General features: G+C 43.5%; 1 protein-coding gene across 1 annotated transcript in view; it reads right to left on the bottom strand.

The window, feature by feature from the left end:
* The window catches only part of B3GLCT (beta 3-glucosyltransferase), a 974,893-nt gene that overhangs the window by 893,753 nt on the left and 59,784 nt on the right, over positions 1-21,356 (bottom strand). Inside the window, exon 3 of the mRNA XM_085621666.1 lies at positions 1,955-1,994. Within this exon, the coding sequence (XP_085477792.1) occupies positions 1,955-1,994 (40 nt within the window). The remainder of the gene's footprint in view (positions 1-1,954; positions 1,995-21,356) is intronic.

Raw genomic sequence — 21,356 nt, 5'->3', positions numbered from 1 at the left:
GATTTTGATTCAGAAAGATAGGATAGGATTGTGATAATTCTTGTGGGTTTGTCTAGGGTCTAATCCATCTTTTACTTTGGTTTGCTAGCTTTTTCAAGCTTCTTCAAGAATGATGTTGAGGTAGGTGAGGTAGTTTATATGATGGTAAAATTAAGGATGATTAAGACTTAGGAGATTCCATTGCTTCCAGTTTCACTCAAGATTGGACAACCCCTTCTTCATCTTCTTGAAGAGCTCAGGTTGCCCTTTCTCACTTCTCAACTGGTAGAGAAAATTGCAAACTGTATAACAAATCCCCCCTCTCCCCCCCCGCCCAGCCCCGCCCTCCCCCCCCCCCCCCCCCCCAGTTGGAGACTGAAAGACTGAACCAGGGACAACGTTAAGCTAATGGAAAGCTCATAGAAGATCCTTCTGACTATAGGTTTGACTGGATCCTACACCATAGTCATACCATCCTCTGGGGCACTTACGAACGATTGCTTTTTTCGGATGTCTAAACCAGGGTCTAACCCAATACAGTTGAATGGACAGATCAAACAGTTGCAACAAAGGACAGTAAAGGTACTAAATTCGTAACTGGGATAAAAGACCAGTAAAGACAGAAATACTAGACCAATTAGGTAAAAAAACACAGAAAAGTGCAAAGAGGTTCATAACGAAATAGAATGCCCTGGATTCCTGACATGCAGCAAGGATGTACATTTACCTAAATATGGGTAATGTTTCAGTTATCTGTTCTCGTGCGGATTCTGTGTTGTCAAGTTTTATCAAACTATCAATCAATGGCAGAATTGATATTGTGAATAATATGGCTGGTATCAAAGTCAAAACACTCAAGGGATAAAGAGTGGGCCAAGGGGCAAGGACTGATGTATATCTGGAATCTTTGGATCCTGCCTTATTTAGAATTACATCCGTTTCTACCACTGTGTGAAGTCTTTAGCCACCAGTCTGCACAAGGATAGAACAAATAAATTGCACATGGAGGCAAGTGCAGTGCATGTTTCACCACACACTCCATGATAATTTGGGTGCTCCCGGACCAACATTGTCCGATTGTCTAACTTAGTATTGACTCCTCTTCCTCTGAGAAGTCCCAAGCAAAAGAAGTCTAGCATATAAGCTTTTGGTACTGCAGTTCCTCTGCTCTCTGAAAATATACACTCCACTCGGAGGGCTGCTAGTTGGCTTTCATGTACTGACAGCCTTGAACACAGCACCCATGATGTCACAACTGTGGACCCTGTGTGAGAGAGGAAGGGTTGTCTCCTTCTCCCTGCATTTATACAATATTCTTCATGTTGTACCATGTTGTTCCAAGTAACTCAGTGTCTCTGTTCCCTTCAAAACTCTCCTTTGCTCTTGCTTCCCTTTGATACATCGTTCTCCATTCTTGTCTTGTCAATCCGTCTACCTCTCTTCAGTGTGTGCTAACATTTACTATGCAGAAAGACAAATCTTAGCTAAAGGCACACTTTTCCATGGCAGCCATCACAACACTGACATTTTCAGGAACTGTGTGAGGAAAGCTACAAGGGAGCTGAGGAAAAAGGTGGACTAGAAGCAGACAGACTATTATCTTTTTGCTGTGCATAAGGAATGATGGTTATAGGAGAGAGAGAATCAGACACTGGATATTTCCTGTTTTTATTCACGTTGAGAGGAATGGTTGAGGAGAAGCCAAGCATCTTATGTGTTTGTATTTGGAAGCTATTTTGTACCCACATATTCGGAATTCATTACATAATATATCTTATTTTTGGTGCATCATATTAGAGATAAACAAATACACATCTCATTCGTTTATCCCACATCCTTTATCTGGTATTTCCACATTACAGTACAACAAATAATTTTATTAATTCATAGCTTGCCAAACTGAGTTCATAAAAGCGTCTAACTAAATGTTCTGCATTTGTACACAAAAAGTGAATACGAATTCATGTTTACATACCCAGAGCATTTTCACTTGATTGCTTGATTTTTTCAAACTCCTGTTTCAGAGATATAACAAAAAAGAAGAGAAAGGCGAAATTAAATTATCTGTGGCTGCTAATTCTCCTGGGTTAGTACAATTATACGTACAGCCACTGAAAGTACGCAACAGTGGATGACTATTTTAAAGGCATTTAGGCAGCGGACTAGTTTAATGGCATAATAGGCAGTGAATTGTATGGAATTACTACCTTACTAATATGATATTTTCTCACACACCTACATTTTGATACAAAATGGATCTCATTGCTACAGAAAATATAGAGATTGTTTAAGAATGAAAACCTTATTAATTCACCCAATACTGTACAACATGTGCTCTGGAGCAGCGCCCGATTCATTGTGCGTTCAGATTGTGGAAAAAAACCTGTTCCCAACACAGAACAGTTTTGCATAATAATATTGTATCGTTGGTACTTTATGGTGCATATTTATCACATTAGGAAGAACTCCAGGCACTTTGAAATCTGACATTGAATCATAGAGGTAAAATGTAAAATATTATGCTTTCTTCACTACGCTCTTAAAATAGCTGGTGCTTTGAGTACCGCACGATGACAACATTAGTTTATCAACTGAAAAACTTTACACATAGATAATAGCTCTTTTCAGACTCTATAGGTCTGCCTACAGCTTCCCGTTGTCAAGATGGAGGTTTTTTTGTTGTCAATCACATTTCCTTGCTTCTTATTCAGTAGCTTTCCTTCCTCTTCTTTTGCTTGTCCCACCCTGAAGCAATTCTTCTTCACCATTATTTTGACTGGATGACTTATATCCCTTGCAATTCAAAACTTGCAAACAAAAAGCATTTGCAATGCAACAGGTCTCGAATTTGCGAAAGTTGGAGCTTTTGGTGTTAAAAATGACAATTTCTTGTACTTTTTTTTGTATGCAATGGCGTGATGATATTTGCATAGTGTTATAGCCATTTGTATGACCTTGGGGCGCTGGAGAACTTGAAAATGGGAACTGGGTTATGAGGGAGGGAGACAAACGTAATGTGTTGGCTGGGAAAAAATAAAATCTTCTCGGGAAAGGGCTGCAGGTGAGAGCATCTGAATGTGTACATGGTGCGTATGAATGGGAGTTAGGAATGTTGCTGCATAAACTAAAATTAACGTGTTGACAAAATAAAAGCTGCGTGTGCTGATTTAAGTAATGCCACGTGTTTGCTAGTGTGTGAGCAAGCTACTTTTTTCCCCCCCCTGGAGTTTTGTATAGCGCGAACTTGAACCGAAGGTATCAGAGCGCTTTACATGAGCACCAGTTGAGTTACACAAGGACACACTCATTTTTGTAACGCACAGGGAGATTAAGCGATTTGCCCAGGATCACAGGATGTTGAGCCTCATTGCTGAAACTCGAACCCGGTTCCCCAGATTTGAATTTGACTTGCAGTTAGGCCACGAAAGAGTTTAGAAGGGGGAGGAATGTTCCAAGCTCACTGGCGAGAACTAAAAAACCAGGACAGTACTTTGTAATGCTTATAATGTAAAACTAAGTTTCCCATAACCAGAAGTATGGTTGCCTAAAAAGCTAGCATTGTGATGGCCCCACATGAAGCGGCGATATCATCCAGGTTGCACCTTATTCAATTGAAATTCCTTCATAGAGCCTATTTCACTAGATATCGGCTATAAGGTATGGGTGGCATTGCCTTGCCGAGATGCCCGAGTTGTGAGCTGGCTGACGGCACCTTTTTACATACAGTCTGGGAGTGCACGACCCTGATGATTTTCTGGAGAAGGGTTGTGACATGTTTGGAGAGGGTGCCGTCATGGGAGATCCCCTTCCACATAAAGATGGTATTACTCCACTGTACAGAGGGCATTGGGGATATTGCTATAAGAAGTATCTACTCTTTCTGAGCCTAACTCTGGCTAAATGGAATAACGCAAGGCTGTGTCGGGATGTATCCCCACCCACAAAAGGCGCCTGGAAGTTGGGAATGAACAACAGCATGGGGATGGAAGTAGCGGTGTTCCGGGCAAGGGAGGGTCCACATAAACACACAAAGATTTGGCAGAGATGGGCCCACTACAGGGGTATTGTATAGGCACTGACACCATCAGTAGACTCTCTTCTTGACACAGAGATACGACTGTTTAGCGAAAGATCATGAATCCCCCAGTCCCTTAACATACACTACCACACAGTTGTATTCCCTGAATAGAGCTCATGAGAATATTGTTTGCGATGGTAAGGGCGGTCTGCCTGCATATTAAATGTCAGTATTACGGAGGGTGGGTGACGGGTTGTTACTGCCCTGTAAGTTCTGACTGGTCTTGTTGGCCATTATGTAAATATTCCAATAAAATCTAATAAAATGTGTAATGAAAAAAAAGCCAGCATTGGCTGGATGTGTCGACTGAAACCACTTGCAAAGCAGCACTACCTGTTTTACTTGCGCCAACCGCCGCTCAACTCGAAACGTCCGTATTAAACCGCAAAAAAACCTAGAAATACCAAAACTGCTTTTACCCAAAGCTTACAGTATATATTGCAGGAAGATTAAAGTGTTTGTTCATACGCTGTGGCTAACAAAGATGGATAAAACCAAACAAAATAAACTCGGTGAAAGTGACATCATAGGCAGTCTTGCCAGACTACTGCTCCCAGTCGCCATGGCTACACGACTACTAGTCTTTCCTTCCAGCTGCTATTTCCGCCGATGTCAGGAGCACTGGGAGGGCGGCCAGGTTTTGAAGTGTCCTAGAGGAGGTGGCACCGCATCACCAGTGTGGGTATACCTGAGCCACGGGAGCTGCTTGAGAACCAAACTCGACTGCCCGTAGAGGCGAGGGCAAGAAAACAGAAAAATAAACCCGTTCGCCAACATTCCCCCGGCAGGACCCAAGAACGGGATCAGGCGAGTTAGCCTCCCGCTCACTTCCCAGCTTGTAGGCTCAGCCTCTGCCGCCATTGTTAAAGATCAGGCACTGCATGCCGCACTGCAAATAAGGTCACAAGCATTGAGTTAGGTGAGTCGAGCACAACAAAAGAAAATACACGTTGCGGCCATTGATAGAGATCAAGCTTCAAATGAAAACAAAAACGTTAAGTTGGGTCAAGCCCACAACAAACAAAAAGACACACGGCCACCATTTTTAAAGAAATGCAAAAAGAATAATTGATGGACAGAATGCAGAACAATGTCATACATTCACCCCAGTACAGAGATCTGGGCAATTCAGTCTTGACCCTGCTCCCAATGGGAACATTCCAGCCCGAACAGCCAGGCCAGGTCCTCCCTGGACTGGAAACAAGCATCCTAGGAGCCGTTTCTGGCTTTCCGCCCTCATCAGCCAGAATAGCTTGACTCCAGTGGCATGGAGAGCACGGGACCCACGTCTGGGCATATCCGTCCCTCTCGGGGTGAAAAATGCAAAAAGAACAAATGATGGCCAGAATGTCTCTGCTGCTATCACGGAAACGGATGCAGCGGCCTCTTATCGGACTGACGAGTTCGCAGAACCGGATCGCGGTGCGAAGCAGCGCATGAGAAGTGGAAACTCTAACCCCTTGACCCTTGGGAGTAGCCGGTTGTCACAGTGTGGGGATCCGGTAACAATCATTAAAGTGTCCTGCCATTACATAACACACCTGCCTGTGTGATTGAGGCACGTATTTAAATCCTTGTGACTCCACATATATTTTCAATATTATTGAAAACACAAGACGCTTCAAGGGCAAGCTGAGGATTTTGCTCAAACGAATATCGGACGTAGGAAGCATCGATACCCCAGAACGCTAGATGCACTGATGTAATTCTCGGCCAGCTTGTGCTATCCAATAGGTGTCGGAGCACGCTTTGCGCTTTTCTACATAGCCCGCCATTGCCGGCATCTGATCCATTGCTAAAAGGAACCTAAGAATCATGGCTGCCTGAGGAAGGCTGAACGCCGAAACGCGCGTAGATCTAAATTGAGCCATGTTTTAATAAAAACACTTTTTTGTTGATATTTGAAATATAGCTGATCAATCAAATCGAAAAGAGCCATGTTTAATGAATCATTACGGCTGAGATTGAATAGAATGTTATTGATCAATGTATATATACAATGATTTAGTATTCATTATGGGAGCAATCTGTACAAAAAAGTACTGAAAAAGACTCAAATTTATGTATTGTACCAAATCATATTGATAAACAAGAAAATAAAAAAAGATAAATAACTGAGTTGTTCCCAGGGTCATATGTGGTCATTACAACAGCATAGTGCACAGTTATATATATGTGTCGACAATTGCTTTTAAACTATTTCACTTTGTTGGAACTAGTTTCCTATATATATTTGCAAACACTTGCTTTAGACCCTGATATAGGAAACTAAATTAGGGGTACCCTTGTTATAGTGCATTACAGAATGCAGAACAATGTCATACATTCACCCCAGTACCGAGATCTGGACCCAAATCCATTGTTTTTTTTTGCTCACCATACCATTACAGTTTGAACCCAGCCATATGCAAATCAGTCTTGACCCTGCGCCCAATGGGAACAGTTCAGCCCGAACTGCCAGCCCAGGTCCTCCCTGGACTGGAAACAAGCATCTTACGACCGGTGCATTTGTCCCAGGGTTGGCCTGATTCCAAGTTATTATAAGAGAATCTTAATCCATACAAAAGAGTTGCTGATGAATTGTCAGTTGTTGGCGGGGTGTTGCGTAGAGTTGGTTTACTAGCAGGTCCCACAGGACTTCGAAGTAAAGTTTTACATTTTGCTCATGGAGGACATGTTGGTATACAGGCCATGAAACACATGGTTTGTGAGCATTTTTGGTGGCCGGGGTCAAAACAAAGGTAGATTGCTAGTGTGGATATCTAAAATAATTTCTGTTAGCATAAGCTGAAGCCATTTTGGTTATGGCATCCATTTTGTTGGCTTTGTAATTCTCCCATCCTCTGCTGCTCGTCTTTTTCCCTGCCTGTGCTGTCTATTTTAGTTGACTTCCTGACTCAGCTAAAAGCAATATGCATGCTAAAGAGTTTGTAGCTGCCAGAACACTTGGTCTCAGACTCAACTGTCAATCTCTTAGTGCTGCCATAAGCACTCTTGCTCCCCCTCCCACTTTGCTGACTAATTGATTTCCCATCTGCCCATGTTTGTCGGTAACTATACCTGTGTAGGCCTGTACCTTCTATTTGTATCCACATGCTTACCAGTGCAGAAAAAGCTGTATATAAGGCCTGTGTTCTGTGACTTCAATGTACTGCCTCAGGCAGCACTTGAGAGTGCTGCGTGGACGTAGTCCCACTCATGAGTGATTATTAAACTTGCTATTTGAATTCCAGCTTCAGTGCCAATCTCTATTTTGTTGATCTAAGGACCCGTGGACAGAGAAGGGTGACCCCTGCACCGGTGTGCTCATTGAAAAGCACATTACCACACTAGGTTTGAAATTGTTAACAATGTGCTCTCAGTGATAAGATGCAACTTACAACTCCAGTTCCTGTTATTCCTATACCAATCAGTAAATTCCCTTAGCATAAAGTGGCTATTAATATTTCAGGACAATTTGAGTTTTAGGAAGTGCACTCAGATTTGTACCTATTTTGATAAGCTATTTTTCCCAGTGGCCGGAATTTAAATTTGCAGGGAATATTAGTTCACAATTGGTTATTGAATTACTTTGAGATGTGTTTCTCGAGGAAGGTTATCCTGAAGAGTTGGTCGCTGACAATGGCACTCAGCTGGCCAAAGAAGTGCAGGAGTTTTCAACATCTTTTGGTGTTAAATATGTGAAAATATAATTGTACCATCCATGTAGCAATGGGCTGGTTGAGATGGTGAACCGTGCTGTGAAAGATCAATTGCAATTGGCGTTGATTAATGGACTTGAGTGAAAATCTGTTGTCAAGGATATGCTGTGGCCATGAGAACGATACCACACATTAGTACGGGTATGACACCACCTTTTACCTTATTAAGGGAGAGGGAAGCAGAGTCCAAGTTAAACACGGAATGGATGGGTAGGAAGGGTATTGATTCTGGTAAAATGGAGCGTGTTGTTGATGTTAGGGAGGCTGTTCAGGGCAAGCGTAGTACTACATGGAAAGAGTATTGAATACTTTCTGTTAAGGAGAGTCAGAATTAGAAAACCGGGTTATGTACACAAGGATCTGTCCCTGTTCCTGTCAAGAAGGTTAAGGACCATGTGGTGATGTTGCAAAATGGTAAAGTATAGAATAAATCAGTGTGTCAAATGTTTCTGATTGTCTTTGCAGTAAGTTTGGTGTATCCGCTTGCATATAAGGGAAGCACAACACTACTAAGGAATCTGTGAAGCGTCTTTAAAGGTTTGGGAACAAACCTTCATGGTTTAAAGACTTTGTAATGTGAATCATAAGAATGCATAGGTATCTGATTGTCTGGTATCCCTTATGGCATTTGCATGATGGTACCTTATGTACTAATTGGCATGGCTCAGGGTTCCTGAAGTGTATTTAGTATTTTTCCTTATGGTATTTCAACGATAGTTCCATTATTTTTGTGCTTGTTTTTTAAATGCTATATTGCAAGTGCGGTTAGGTGATTAGCGAGGTAAGGTATTTGTGAGAAGTTGGCCTGATATATGATGTCACTAGTTCTAGTGTACACCTTGTATCAGTCCAAACAACCCTTATGGTGATTGGTTGTAAAGTCAACCTTATAGACCAGCTATCCTAGTGGTAGCATGGACAAGAGCAGTCTTAGGCTAAACTCTGTATGGCATGTGAAGCCAGCTGTTATACCATTTGCAACCCCTTGAATACCAAATGAAAGGACACCACAACAGATATATTATAAAAATAGAATGTATTTATTCTAGTCAAAATACCCTCAGCACTCTTTATGAGATTCGAGGTAAGTACAACACAGTCTTATTTAAGCATACATAATTCACACAGGTAAGTAATACAGTTAGGCCCTAGGGGCCACGCAAACCATATACTAAGTAAGTGGTATAAGAACCACTGTCACAAACACAGGTTAGGCCTATGCCTAGGGAATCGCTGGGGCTACACTATCCTATCAGTTGCTAGGCAGTGGGAGGCCCACGGGATTCAGGTGCAGAGTGGAAACACTCACGCATAATGCGTTAAAGTCTATAGAAATAGTAGTATTTAGAAATTAAAGAGTTTTAGGACACTTCGGAAGGAACTAAGAGTTAGAGACTTGGAAACTAGACACTAGGATAGTCAATTGTGAGCACCGGAGTACTCAAGTTACCTAGCCCACAGGCTGCGGGTGCATAGGTGTGAACTTGCGTCAGGTTTCGTCGTCGACTCCTATGGATGCCTGAAGAAAAGATGCTGACAGGCAGTCAGTGAAGAGTGTCCGGTGGATTCCAAGGATGGAATCAAGAAGGAGGATACCTGCAAGCAGAGGGGACAGAGTCTAGGTCACCAGCCAGGAGCCGGGAAGGAACCAGGAAGCAACCAGGCGATGTCGTGTAGATGCAGGTGAAGAGGTGAAGCTTGTTGCAGCAGCCACGGGTACCAGGAGGCGTCGAGGACAACCAGAACCAGGAGGCGAGCTGTCCCACGAGGGCTCTTGCTGTCGGCGGCGGCGATGTCGAGTTGGGACACAACAAGCCTTGGCAAGCGCAACCCACGCAGAATGAAGGATTCGCTTCTGTTGCAGACCAGGAAGGCCTGAGGTGCTTCTCTTTCATAGGGAAGCAAGGGCCAGTCTGGAGGAGCCAAACCAGCGGTGGAAAGTCAAAGGTTCGTCGTCGCAGAGGTCACTAGCCAACGGGCAAGCAACCGGACAGACGCGTCGAGCAGGAAAATGCAGAAGGGCCCCACGCAGAACTCGTGGAGTGTGGATGGCTGATCTTCGGTGCAGATGGTGCTCGGGGTTGGGGCTTCTCAATCCCCAGAGCACAACTTCGAGGATGCCTCAGAAGCTGCGCTGGAAGCAAGTAGCCAATTTTCCCAGGTAGCCAGTCCCACGTCTCTCGTCGCCTCCACGGATCTCAGCTTCGCTGTGGATGTGGATCAGGGTCGGAGAAGTCTGGAAGTGAAGGCGCTGGTCGGGCTCCGCAGTCGGTTCCTCGTAGAACTTCGGGCAAAGCAAACGGCAGGTCGCTTGATGGTGCCTGTTTGCACAGGGTGGCCACTCCTTGGCCACAAGGGAGATTCTTCAGTCTTCTTCCGTAGTCGAATGTCGAAGGTCCAGAGTTTCTGTTCAAGTTTCAGTTATCAGGATAATCCAAAGTCCTAGGGACTCAGCTCCCACTCTTATACTAATCTGGGGGGATGAGTTACCTGCTAGGTCCCTCCTATGGGTGGGACCAGGGAGGGGGGTGGTTACACCCCCTTCCCTTTGTCCAGTTTCGCGCCAGGACTGGGGCTGGAGTGCCCCAGCACCGGTTTGAACTGGACTATGCATGGGACACCTTGTGTGCCCCAGGCAGTGTCTCGTTTCATTCATCCCTGCCTTGCCAAATACTCTAAGGCCTGTCTAGGGTGGTGCTATCACCTCCCAAGGCAGGAAACCTATAGTCCAAGCCTCCCTCGCTGGAAGGACTCCCAGCAGCAGGAGGTCAGACTTGTGTCTGTGGCAGCAGCATCCATTTTGTGATGCTGGGGCTCGGGTTAACTTTATTTTTTTTTTAAATTTTCTTTATTGATTTTATATCATCAAAAAGCCAGGACACAAACATTATATAGCATATAGACTAATTAGTAATATCATCAAATAAATAACAACATAAGCAATACAAAAACGTAAAATTCCATTCATAGCCAATTGAGAACTGGAGACCATAATTTTAGCCCAAGTGCCCTTCTATTCTTACCCTTTGTTTTATAAACAGCAGTTTCCAGATGATAAACAGACAATAATTTGGCTTGCCAATAGCTAAAAACGGGTGGTTCAGCATCTAGCCAGTGTGTAGTAATACAACAACGAAAGATAGACATGCATATAAATAAGAATCTATCCTCCAAATCAGTTCTTGAACAAACACTACTAGTTTGTACACCTAAAATAACCAGTTCTGCTGAAATTTGCGTTTGGACACCTAAATAAGTTGACAGAAAATTCTCTATGTCACGAATGAAATGACTTAACTTTGGACACAGAAAAAACATATGTATCGTATCTGCTGCATTTAAATCACAACGGTTACATTTGTTCACTTTGCCTGGTGCCCATCTCGCCAATTTAGCAGGCGTATAGTATAAATCATATATAGACATAAAATGTTGGCTCATTAATGATCCATTATATAATGTTTTAACAGAAATTTCTATAACTCTATGCATGTCCAAACTTGGCACGTTAAGTTTCTTTGTCCATTTGTCTTCTAACATCAATATATCATCTGGATAATGCTCCATCAGCAATTGGTAAATATGGCCGATTCTTGGTCGTTTCCGAAGTGCTTCAATGATTTTGACCTTCTGAAGCACATTTTGACTTTCAGAACAATTTCTATCTAGAAAACTCCGAATTTGTAAAAACTTAAAGAATTCAGATCGTAAAAGACCATATTTTTGTTGTAAAAACGAAAAAGACCCTATATGTTGGCCCTCCATCAAATCACCCACTTGGGTTATCCCAGCCCGATGTCATCTATACATAATAGGGTCTTTAAAAATGTCAGGTAACAAAGGGCAATTACTTAGAGGTGTATAATAGTTTAAATTAGTAGTAAGTCCAATTTTCTTTTTAATTTTCTTCCAGATCTCAAAGACGGTTAAAACAATTTTAAATTTCGTTTTCTTGTAATAACTTGGTTCAATGATGCGAACTAAACATTGACGAGCTTCCTGTCCCAGTAGCATCTCATAGATTGAAGGTCTTATTGCCTCATCCAGATAAGCTTCTTTAAACAATAAAACACCCATATTCTGTAAAAAAATAGACCAATAGTATAACTGGAAATTAGGAATTGCCCAGCCCCCTCTGTCTCTAGATAAAGTACATTTTTTAGAGCTCTTCTAGATCTATGATAGCTCCAGAGAAACCTGGAGCACATTCTTTCAATCCGATTGAATATAGACATAGGAAATAGCAGTGGAATAGTTCTAAATAAATACAAAAACTTAGGAAAAATAAGCATTTTCAAGACGTTGCTACGACCATATAATGATAAATGTAAGTTATCCAATTTCTCCAAAATTTTATTAGTAGACACTATTACAGTATCAGTATTTATTTGAACAATTTTATCAATATCCGCGGTTATTTTGATCCCAAGATACATAGATTCCACCTCAAAATGCATGTCTTGTGGACGTCCGCACTCTGAATGAAGCAATTGGGTCTTAGCAACGTTAAGCTTATATCCAGAGTGCTTACCAAAATTCTCCGAAGCTTGTATTAGCTTGGGAAGGGCAGACCTAATATCTGAAGTAACAATAGCTATATCGTCTGCGTATGCAAAAACTTTATAAGCTATATCATGTATGCAGACTGGTTTTATTCCAACATTATTATCCAAGCTACTTAAGAAGGGCTCGATATACAACGCAAATAGCAAAGGCGATGTAGGACAACCTTGCCTTGTCCCCCTAGTGATTATAATATTACCAGAATGATGGCCTGCTATCCGAGGCGTTGCTTTTGGGTTTTTACATAAAGCCTGAATAGCCTCGATAAATTCCATCGGAAAGCCCTTCCAAACTAGCGTTGACCACAAAAAATTCCAGCATACCCGATCAAACGCTTTTTCAGCATCCAATAAAGCGACTGCAAGAGAAGAGCTCGTAGCCTGCGCCCAATCTAATAAGGAGATGATCCTCTTAATATGATCTGTCGTATCCCGACCTGAAATAAACCCATGTTGTCTATTAGATACCAAAGAAGACATAAAACTGTTTAATCTGTTTGCAATAACTTTGGAATAAATTTTGCTATCCATATTAAGGAGGGATATAGGTCTATAAGATCCCATGTCCGTATCTAGCTTGCCTTTCTTCAAGAAAATTACTATAGTGGCCATTGACCAAGAAGCCGGGGGATTGCCTAGAAAAGCTTGTTGGCATACTAACAATAAGTCTTTTTTTAGCATATTCCTGAACGTACGATAGAACTCCAAGGGGATTTGGTCTGGACCCATAGCTTTACCCAAAGCTAAAGCTAATATCGCTCTTTCAACTTCCTCCCATGTTATTGGGGCCTTTAAGCTTATTACCTGTGCCTCGGTAAGTCCTGTGGTAGGGACTCCCTTAACTTTAACCGGGTAGTAGGTCTTCAACATGTCTTCTCCCTCTAGAAGGGAGGAATACTATCCTCACCGCCAGAAATGGTGTGGGGGTAGTATTCCAAAGTGTTAGACACCTTACACGACAAAGCCAAACCATAGTTACCATAACCGCGAGGATTATAAGGCACTTTAAGAGTATATGGTAGGCGATATCATAGAACAGCTATAAGGACATGGTTCCGAAAGCTGCAGACAGGCTCAGCTCATGCTAAAGCACCATCTCACATGTTACCAAGCACTCTGCCTTCAGGATTGTTAAGGCCTGCCATAGGAGTGACTGATAGGTTACCCATGTGTCTATATATAAGGTAGGTATAGGAATACTACACCTAAGCAAGGGGTGATTACACGACCCTGCCCCAGCTGAGTGATCATCCAGTTGTGTCATAATGGAAGGCCAGCCAGGGGTGGCATAATACATGCTGCAGCCCCTGGTAGGTCTAGGGTACACCCATGCCCTGGGTACCTAAGGTTACTGTACAGGGCCCTAGAAGGTGATCCTTACCAATTGGGTTATGTACCTAAAGTACATAGTATGAATTTAGAGAGAGAACAGCTGGGCTGTGGGTCTGATTAGCAGGCCCACAGCCACATCTAAGTCGAAAACCAGTGAAGCAAAAGCAAAAAGTGGGGGTGAACATAGAAAGCAGACCCTACTCTCCTACAGTATTTTCTTATTCACTATGGTAATTTGGTTGAAATGAAAGTATGTACTTGTTTTTAATTGTATAATGAAAGGGGGTTTGTTGGGTTATCATGTAAGGGATAGAATGTGGGGTATTAGAATGAAATTGGAATGTTATGGGGAGATGTGGAGAAGTGTTCCGTGGTTAGCAGTTGCTGCCTGACTTGGAGGATCAGCGGTCGTACTAAGAATAAAGGAATACACATAATAAATACGTGGACTCCGTCAATTCATACACCTACTGGTTTATGGAAGATGCAGACCAATCAACAGAAATGTAAGTCTTAAATTGATCCATTGCAAAATGATTCATTGGATATATAAGGCTCCACAAATTCTACCAGATTTTTTTCCTGGAAAAAATGATAAATGCCGGAAGTGTAAGGTTCAGCTAGGTATCTGAATATATATGTGATGTGAGAGCAGTGCGATACAGAGCTACTGGCTGGAAATAGTAAGCCAATTGTTGGACCTGGTAGGGAGGAGGGTTATATTATTTTTTAAGCAATTTATGCGGGCGTTGATACAGAGTAAAAGAGATCGGAAACAAATGTAAAATATTCTACTATAAGGTCAGATATTAGAAGACGATGCATAGTTATGGATTGGAAGAGTGCAAAAGTTCTATAACTGAAAGTTAGGTTCTGAGATATGAACAACTGTATCACAGCTAAAAGTGCTATAAGTAGACATGCAAAAGTCAAGGCAAGAGGGCCTAAAGAGTTAACAAAATGGGGAAAGGTAACAGAGGAAATAGATAACTGTGTTAAGAGCAGGCACACCGAACTCGAATGACTAAATACAGGGGTTCCGTTATGCCTGTACTGAGGTTCATGAGCTGGCAATTGAGATCAATATTCAGCAGAATAGGCTCTAGTAACCACACGGTCTGTTAATCCATAATAAAGCTAACCTATAGGGGGCACTGGAATCTGATTGCTAACTTAAAGTGGAGGGTGGAACTGTGGGCTAGTGACGAGCTCATTGTTATGTGTACTATTTTTTCTATCTTAAACAACAACGGTATATTTTTAAAATGAAGGAAACAAGAGATCTGAATTTGATACATATGCAATTGTGACTCTTCAAATTCTCAGTACTAAGCTCCAAGTAGTCTTGAGGTCTTAGAAAAGAGGGTTGATGAAGCAGACCTACGAACAGCTACAATTCTCTGTCTTCAGCAAACTCTTGGACCTTTCAGCGAAGCCACAGAACAGAGACTTGGAGGATGCCCTTACTAACCTCCAGAGGACATCTTGCGCATACAACCTTCTACCCACTGTATAAAGGACATTATAGGGCTAGCACTAGTTTCATGTGGCTTGAATGAGGGAATACGAGAGAGGGATAGAATAAAGATACACTCACATATGCAGAAATCTATTGCCAGTTACTTATGCCAAAACTGCTTCTACGTAACAATAGGTATGCATGGTTCAAGTTATTAAAGTGGCCAAAGGTGCTTGCTTAGTAACTAAAAAACTGTGGAAAATAAAGCTGATACATCACCTGGCTGGAAACACATCTAGTGAAAATTGTTACTCGGAATAGACGCTTACAAATATAAATCGCTGCTTGAGCAGTCACAAGGGACAACGTTTGAGATCCTTCACTACAGAAAATTCTTCAAGACTGTTCAAGAAAGCAAATGAGTGGTAGAATTTCAAAGGCTGCAAAGCCGCTGTCTTCAAATATGTTCATGCATGTGTAGCAATTGATGCTGGATCTTTCAAAATGCCCTTGGCTGAATAAGAGAATCAGTTCAAATCCTCTCCCCAGCACTGTCTCATCACTATATAAGGGAGGAGAGCGTTCACCACTCAATATAGGGTGCATGCTTTGCTGTGATTGACAGTCCGTAACAAAGGATCTCTTTTGTTCTTTAAGGTTCTCAGTTTTAAAGAATCTTTGTGTATGTGATACCGTAGCAAATCTATTGGCAGGTTAACTTGAAGTGGTGTGTGGCAATGAGGGGTATATGCCCCATCAGGATATGGAGATATATATATATATATATATATATATATATATATATAAAAGCATTCCTTAGAGAATCTTTTAAAGGTGGTGTTAGATAATCTGAGGTCAAGGGAGAGGTTGAAAAGAATGACGGAATTTAGATCAATCTAAATCTTGAGTTGGTGTTCGAAGACTTACGGGCAGTGGGATAGTAAGGCCTGGGATATCAGACGGTAAATTTGGAGGTGTAATACAAGATAGTCATTAGCAAGTAAGGGGTGATAAGGCAGTGAACACATTTAAAAGCACAGAGAACCAATATGTAAAAGGGGCCTGTGGTAAACTGTGATGGACCACACAAATGTCAGAAGGGAAATATGGAGGTCAGCATGGCGAATGACAAGAGTGTGGAGAGAAGAGTTAAGAACTTTTTTAAGGGTTGCAATAGGAAGAGAGAATGCCAGAGGAGGACGCTACTGCAGTCCGGTTTACACTGGTACCTCCAAGATTAGAACATTGAGGAATGGTTCGGCTGCGCAAAAACTGAGGCACAATTCAAAGTTTCCAATGGTAAATAGGTGTTAAAAGGTAGGAGGGTGGAAGTGGCTGTTGAAGTGTGAGAGCCTCCTTTCATTTACTGCTGTGTCTGGCATATGATAGAAGTATTTTGGCAAATTATGGTGGTAACTACAGCATTTGATGGTTGTACCTGTACATACCATAGTAGCACCTGTGCATTTTATGGCTTTATCTGTGCCTATAAAGTCAGTACCACAGCATATTACCGTTTTACTAGTGCATAAAAAAGACAAGCTCTTATACTGAATAAGCCCGAGTATATCATAGCAGTACCTATAAAATGGAGGACCCCAGGTATAATAATATTATAACTGAGCATAAAGTGACCGTACCTGCTCCAATGATAGCAATAAATGGATATAGGATAACTACTTCTGAGACTATAATCAGTGTAGCAGAGAACACAGCAGCTTTGCTGGGAATATAATGAAATAACTATTATCATAAGATAACTAACTGGGCATATGGTACACACTGTAACCACAATCAGTCAGTTGTGCTGGATCTGAGATGGTGCAATACTGCTCCCTAAAATGAAGTTACAGCAGGGGCAGAGCTTGGCCGCAAGAGGAAATGGCCGTCTTCTATAAGCTCTGCGACTAACTAGATCAGTTTTGCAACAGGGACCAGATTAGGGTAGACAGGTTTGTCACAGAAATGGCTGAGTAGCACCTATAATTCAAGTATTGTAGCTGCGCGGGATATGAGGGACCCTGGAATCCTTGGAGTATTGAGGAAGTGTTATTAGTATGCAGTCTAGGTGGGAAGAGACAGCCCAGCTGGGCTGTTTGGATAAGTGCCAGGCCACCATCATGGGCATGGTGAGCAAACAGCCTCTCTGACTCTTATGCTCTGTAGAGATGCACCATTCTTCCCACCCTACAGTGAACTCTATCCTTTCATGCACTAGCACTGGCAAGCAAAGGGGCATTTTAATCTCCTTTTACCAGTATAAATAGAACGGTAACAGAGAGAGCACGCACTCCCCACATTTGGGATTGAGTTGGGGCCTAGGCTGTAATGATATGCGCTTCGCCACCAGATGACCCCCTTATTGGCTCTCTGGGAAAATCCTCCATACCATCCTCTGCTGACATCTAGTGTGTACTGCACCCTTAAAATAATAATAATAATAATAATAATAACAATGATAATAATTAAGAACATTTAAACAGCCTATATGTGGAATCGAACTGGACTTTTCCCCACTCTCCATAACTTTAAAATATGGAGGAGGTCTGAAAGGTCACCTGCACTGCATCTCCATGCATTTTGGCTAGATACATGTCAAAATAAAAGGCATCTTGACAGCTGCCTTTTTCTGAGGCATTAACAGGTGGCAGAAAGAAACACAGCCACACGTCTACAGATTTAAAATATGGCAACTATAACATTGGATACCCTTGTGAACGAACTTAAAGATAGTAAAGCCTAGGAGGACACTCAATTAGACTCATCTCCTTATATAGCCCTAACACAGACGGTCCAGGCTTCTTTGCAGAGGTCTGGAGAGTGGTGCACTCTATGGGCCCTGGCGCTATAATTTGGGGAGGGGACCATAATATAGTACTAGATGCCCAAAAAGATAGATTGGGAGACAGCCGCCGCCCTCACCCCGAGTGGCTGCACAACTGAAAGCCATAATTTCAGAGGGCGACCTGATAGATATATGGCACAATAGGCATCTCGGAGAGAGGTGTGGAACATGTGTGACATCCGCTGGGCCCTCCTGGTCGAGGATAGACTACTGGCTGGTGTGGACCGCGGAGGTGCAACACCTGCCCAAAACCCTCTCAGATCACTCCCTGGTGATGCTCGGGCTGGAGCTCCCAGACTACCCAACCAGAGCGTTCACCTGAAGACTGCCGCCAGACGTACTAAGCGACCAGATATTCCGCGAAACAATTAGACAGGCCATATCTGAATATTTTCTCCTCAACGAAGGCACAGTCAATTCTCCTTCAACCCTTCGGGAGGCATTTAAGACAGTCATACGGGGTGAGTGTATTGCCAAACAGGCTGCAGTGCTATGGTCGCTGCGTCGGGATCTCAAACGATTAGAAGGTGAAATACAGGCCCTGCAGCATGAGTTTTTTGCTAGCAAACATAACAACCTGTTGTGTCCCATTAGAAATAAACTAGATTGAGTTCCGGGAGGCGGCCTTAAGGGAAACACACTTTCTTGGCAAAGAAGTCAGAGCCTGGTGTTACGGAGAGGGAGAACGTGAAGGAAAGACGCTGATGGGGCTTCACAAGAAGTCCTGGGCCAGTGACTATATACCTGAGCTATGCACGGCAGACGGGGATCCGGCAGTTCGCCAATAAGCTGTTTGAGCTGAAATGATCTCTTTTTACGCTTCCCTTTACCGGGCCCAACAAGAAATATCACCACCCGAACTGGAGGAGTTCTTCGACACGCTGCAGCTACTGTGGCTAGAGGAGGAACACTGGGCATACCTTGATGAACCATATACAGAAGAGGAGGTTATTAGGACCATCTGGGCTCTCCCAGTCAACAAGACACCTGGACTTGACGGTTTATCGGCCGCTTTCTACAAGGAATATGGCAATTTACTTGCCCCACATCTAATAAGTATGTACGAGGAGTCTCCCCCTATCGCTACGGGAGGCGCTCATCATCACAATCTTAAAACCTGACGAAGACCCCGCAAACGCAACTCATACCGGCCGCTCTCCATGATCAAAGTGGACAACAAGATCCTCGTCAAGCTTATTGCGGTGCGTCTCCTCCCTCTGCTGCCCATGTTGCTGTGCCCGGACCAATGTGGTTTTGTTCCGGGTAGATCCATGGCCCACAGTCTCCACATGCTCTTCACCACAATGCAGGAGGTGGACCCACAGTTGCAGGCCACCGTAATTTTTCTCAATGCCACCAGGGAATTCAATTCTCTTCAATGGCCATATCTATTTGCCCTACTTAGACGCATAGGACTTAGCTCCAAGTTCTTCGGGTTAATAACGCTCATATATTTTCTCCCAATGGCGCGGATCAGTGTTAATGGCATAATAACAACCCCGTTCCTGGTCTCTCGGGGCACTAGACAAGGGAACCCCTGTCACCCCTGTTATTTGCTGTGGCCCGCCTGCGACAGCACCACCCACACAGAGGTCTGGCATTCACACCTTGGGTAATTCTGGTCTCGCTATTTGTAGACGATGTCATGTTATTTTTTAAACACACAACGGTTAATTTTGACCCCTTGGTCTGAGAGTTTCTCAGATTTGGTGGGTTATAGGGGATACAAATCAATTGGACAAAATCAACGATTCTTCCACTGATGGCGGTCACCACTCAGGTCAACTCGAAGTTTCCCCTGCAATAGACACGCGATCCTATGAAATATCTTGTCATATGGATCAGTCGGGACCCGGAGGAGCTGTGGCGCTCCAACTATGGCAGGCTGATGGACTGGCTAGAGCAGTGCATAGCGGGCTGGATTACATTACCTTTGTCCCTTACTGGTCGGCTAGCCATTGTCAAGATGGAGGTCTTGCACAAGCTCTTCGTGAATATCCCACTTCCTCTTACCCACAGCTTTAGGAAGCGACTTCGATCAAACATGATCACCCTTGCATTGGAGGGCAAACAGCCCAGAATCGACTGGGAGATTCTTACCCTACCACTTGAGCAGAGCGGCCTGGGTGCGCCAGATTTCGATTTGTACTACTGGTGTGCCCAAGCGCAATTTGCATATCACTGAATATATCCCACACAATTCATGGCACACACCGCACCTGAACATGATCAGGTGGCCCGCTACCGCTCCCAATTACACTATACCAGGCACGTGTCCGTCCTCGAACCGAGATCAATACAGTAGGATGCACAGTTAGGGCATGGTACGTAATGCGTCGGGGCGCGCGACAGGAAGAAATGTATTCTCCAATGGTCCCCTTGTCCAGACACCCGGCATTGCAGTTCCTGACAGGCGCAGGCCCCTGTACTAGATTGCAGTTCCTGACAGGCGCAGGCCCCTGTACTAGATTGCGATCCACAGAGATCAAAAAGATGGGAGATAGAACGGTGTTTGTTGGCCGGGGCTGTCCTCGCACAGGGTTTGGGGAAATTGGAATAAATTCCGGGGATACATATGTACACCACCAGAAATACAGGAGGACGAGGGTACTGATGATGAAAATGAGGCTGGGGTGGGGGACTCAACTACGGGTCGCTGTTAATAACTATTACGGAGTGTTTGACGATGAGCCAATGTTGCCGGAATGTTTAATGCTGCAATGTAACGTATATGTACGTTGTCTAAATGATCTGTGCCTTGTTTTTCAAGAATATAATAAAAAAGAATTAAAAAAAAAAAAAAAAAAGATGGGAGATGCGTTCCCAGAAGGCGCTTTAATTGCGCCTCACCAGGTAAAGGAAGGGGAAGGATTAACTACGCTAGAGCAAATAACATACTACCAGCTGTGCGTCATGCAGCGAGCTTACCTCCCCTCTTTCCCATCTGCGCCCCCCACATTTCAGATGCTGGAGCGCTCCCCAAAAAACCCCTCCCGGTACAAGATCATTATACGCCTATACTTTGATATGCAACACACGGCTACAGTTTGAACACCGCGCGCACATCGGGAATGGGAGGCCGTGTTGGACATCTCAATCACGCAGGAGCAATGGCATTCTCCAGCACGCAGGCACACACAATCTCCCCAAACTACAGACTGCACCTCATACACTTCAAGTTCCTCCACCGCCTTTACAGGACTCCAGCTTGGCTTCACAAAATCGGACGGATCCCTGAGGCACGATGCCCGAGATGTAGCTCCCCCGACGCAACTTTCAATCACCTTGCGTGGGAGTGACCTCAAATACGACACTACTGGGTGACCAGTTTGGACGCCATTGAAGAAATTACAGGCTGGCCCATGGCGAGATCCCCTCTGACAGCGCTGCTTGGCTATGT

Source organism: Triturus cristatus, chromosome 8 (assembly GCF_964204655.1).
Source record: "Triturus cristatus chromosome 8, aTriCri1.1, whole genome shotgun sequence".
NCBI lineage: Eukaryota > Metazoa > Chordata > Amphibia > Caudata > Salamandridae > Triturus > Triturus cristatus.
Note: the sequence above shows the minus strand (reverse complement) of the source record. Positions and strands in the feature narration are given on the sequence as shown.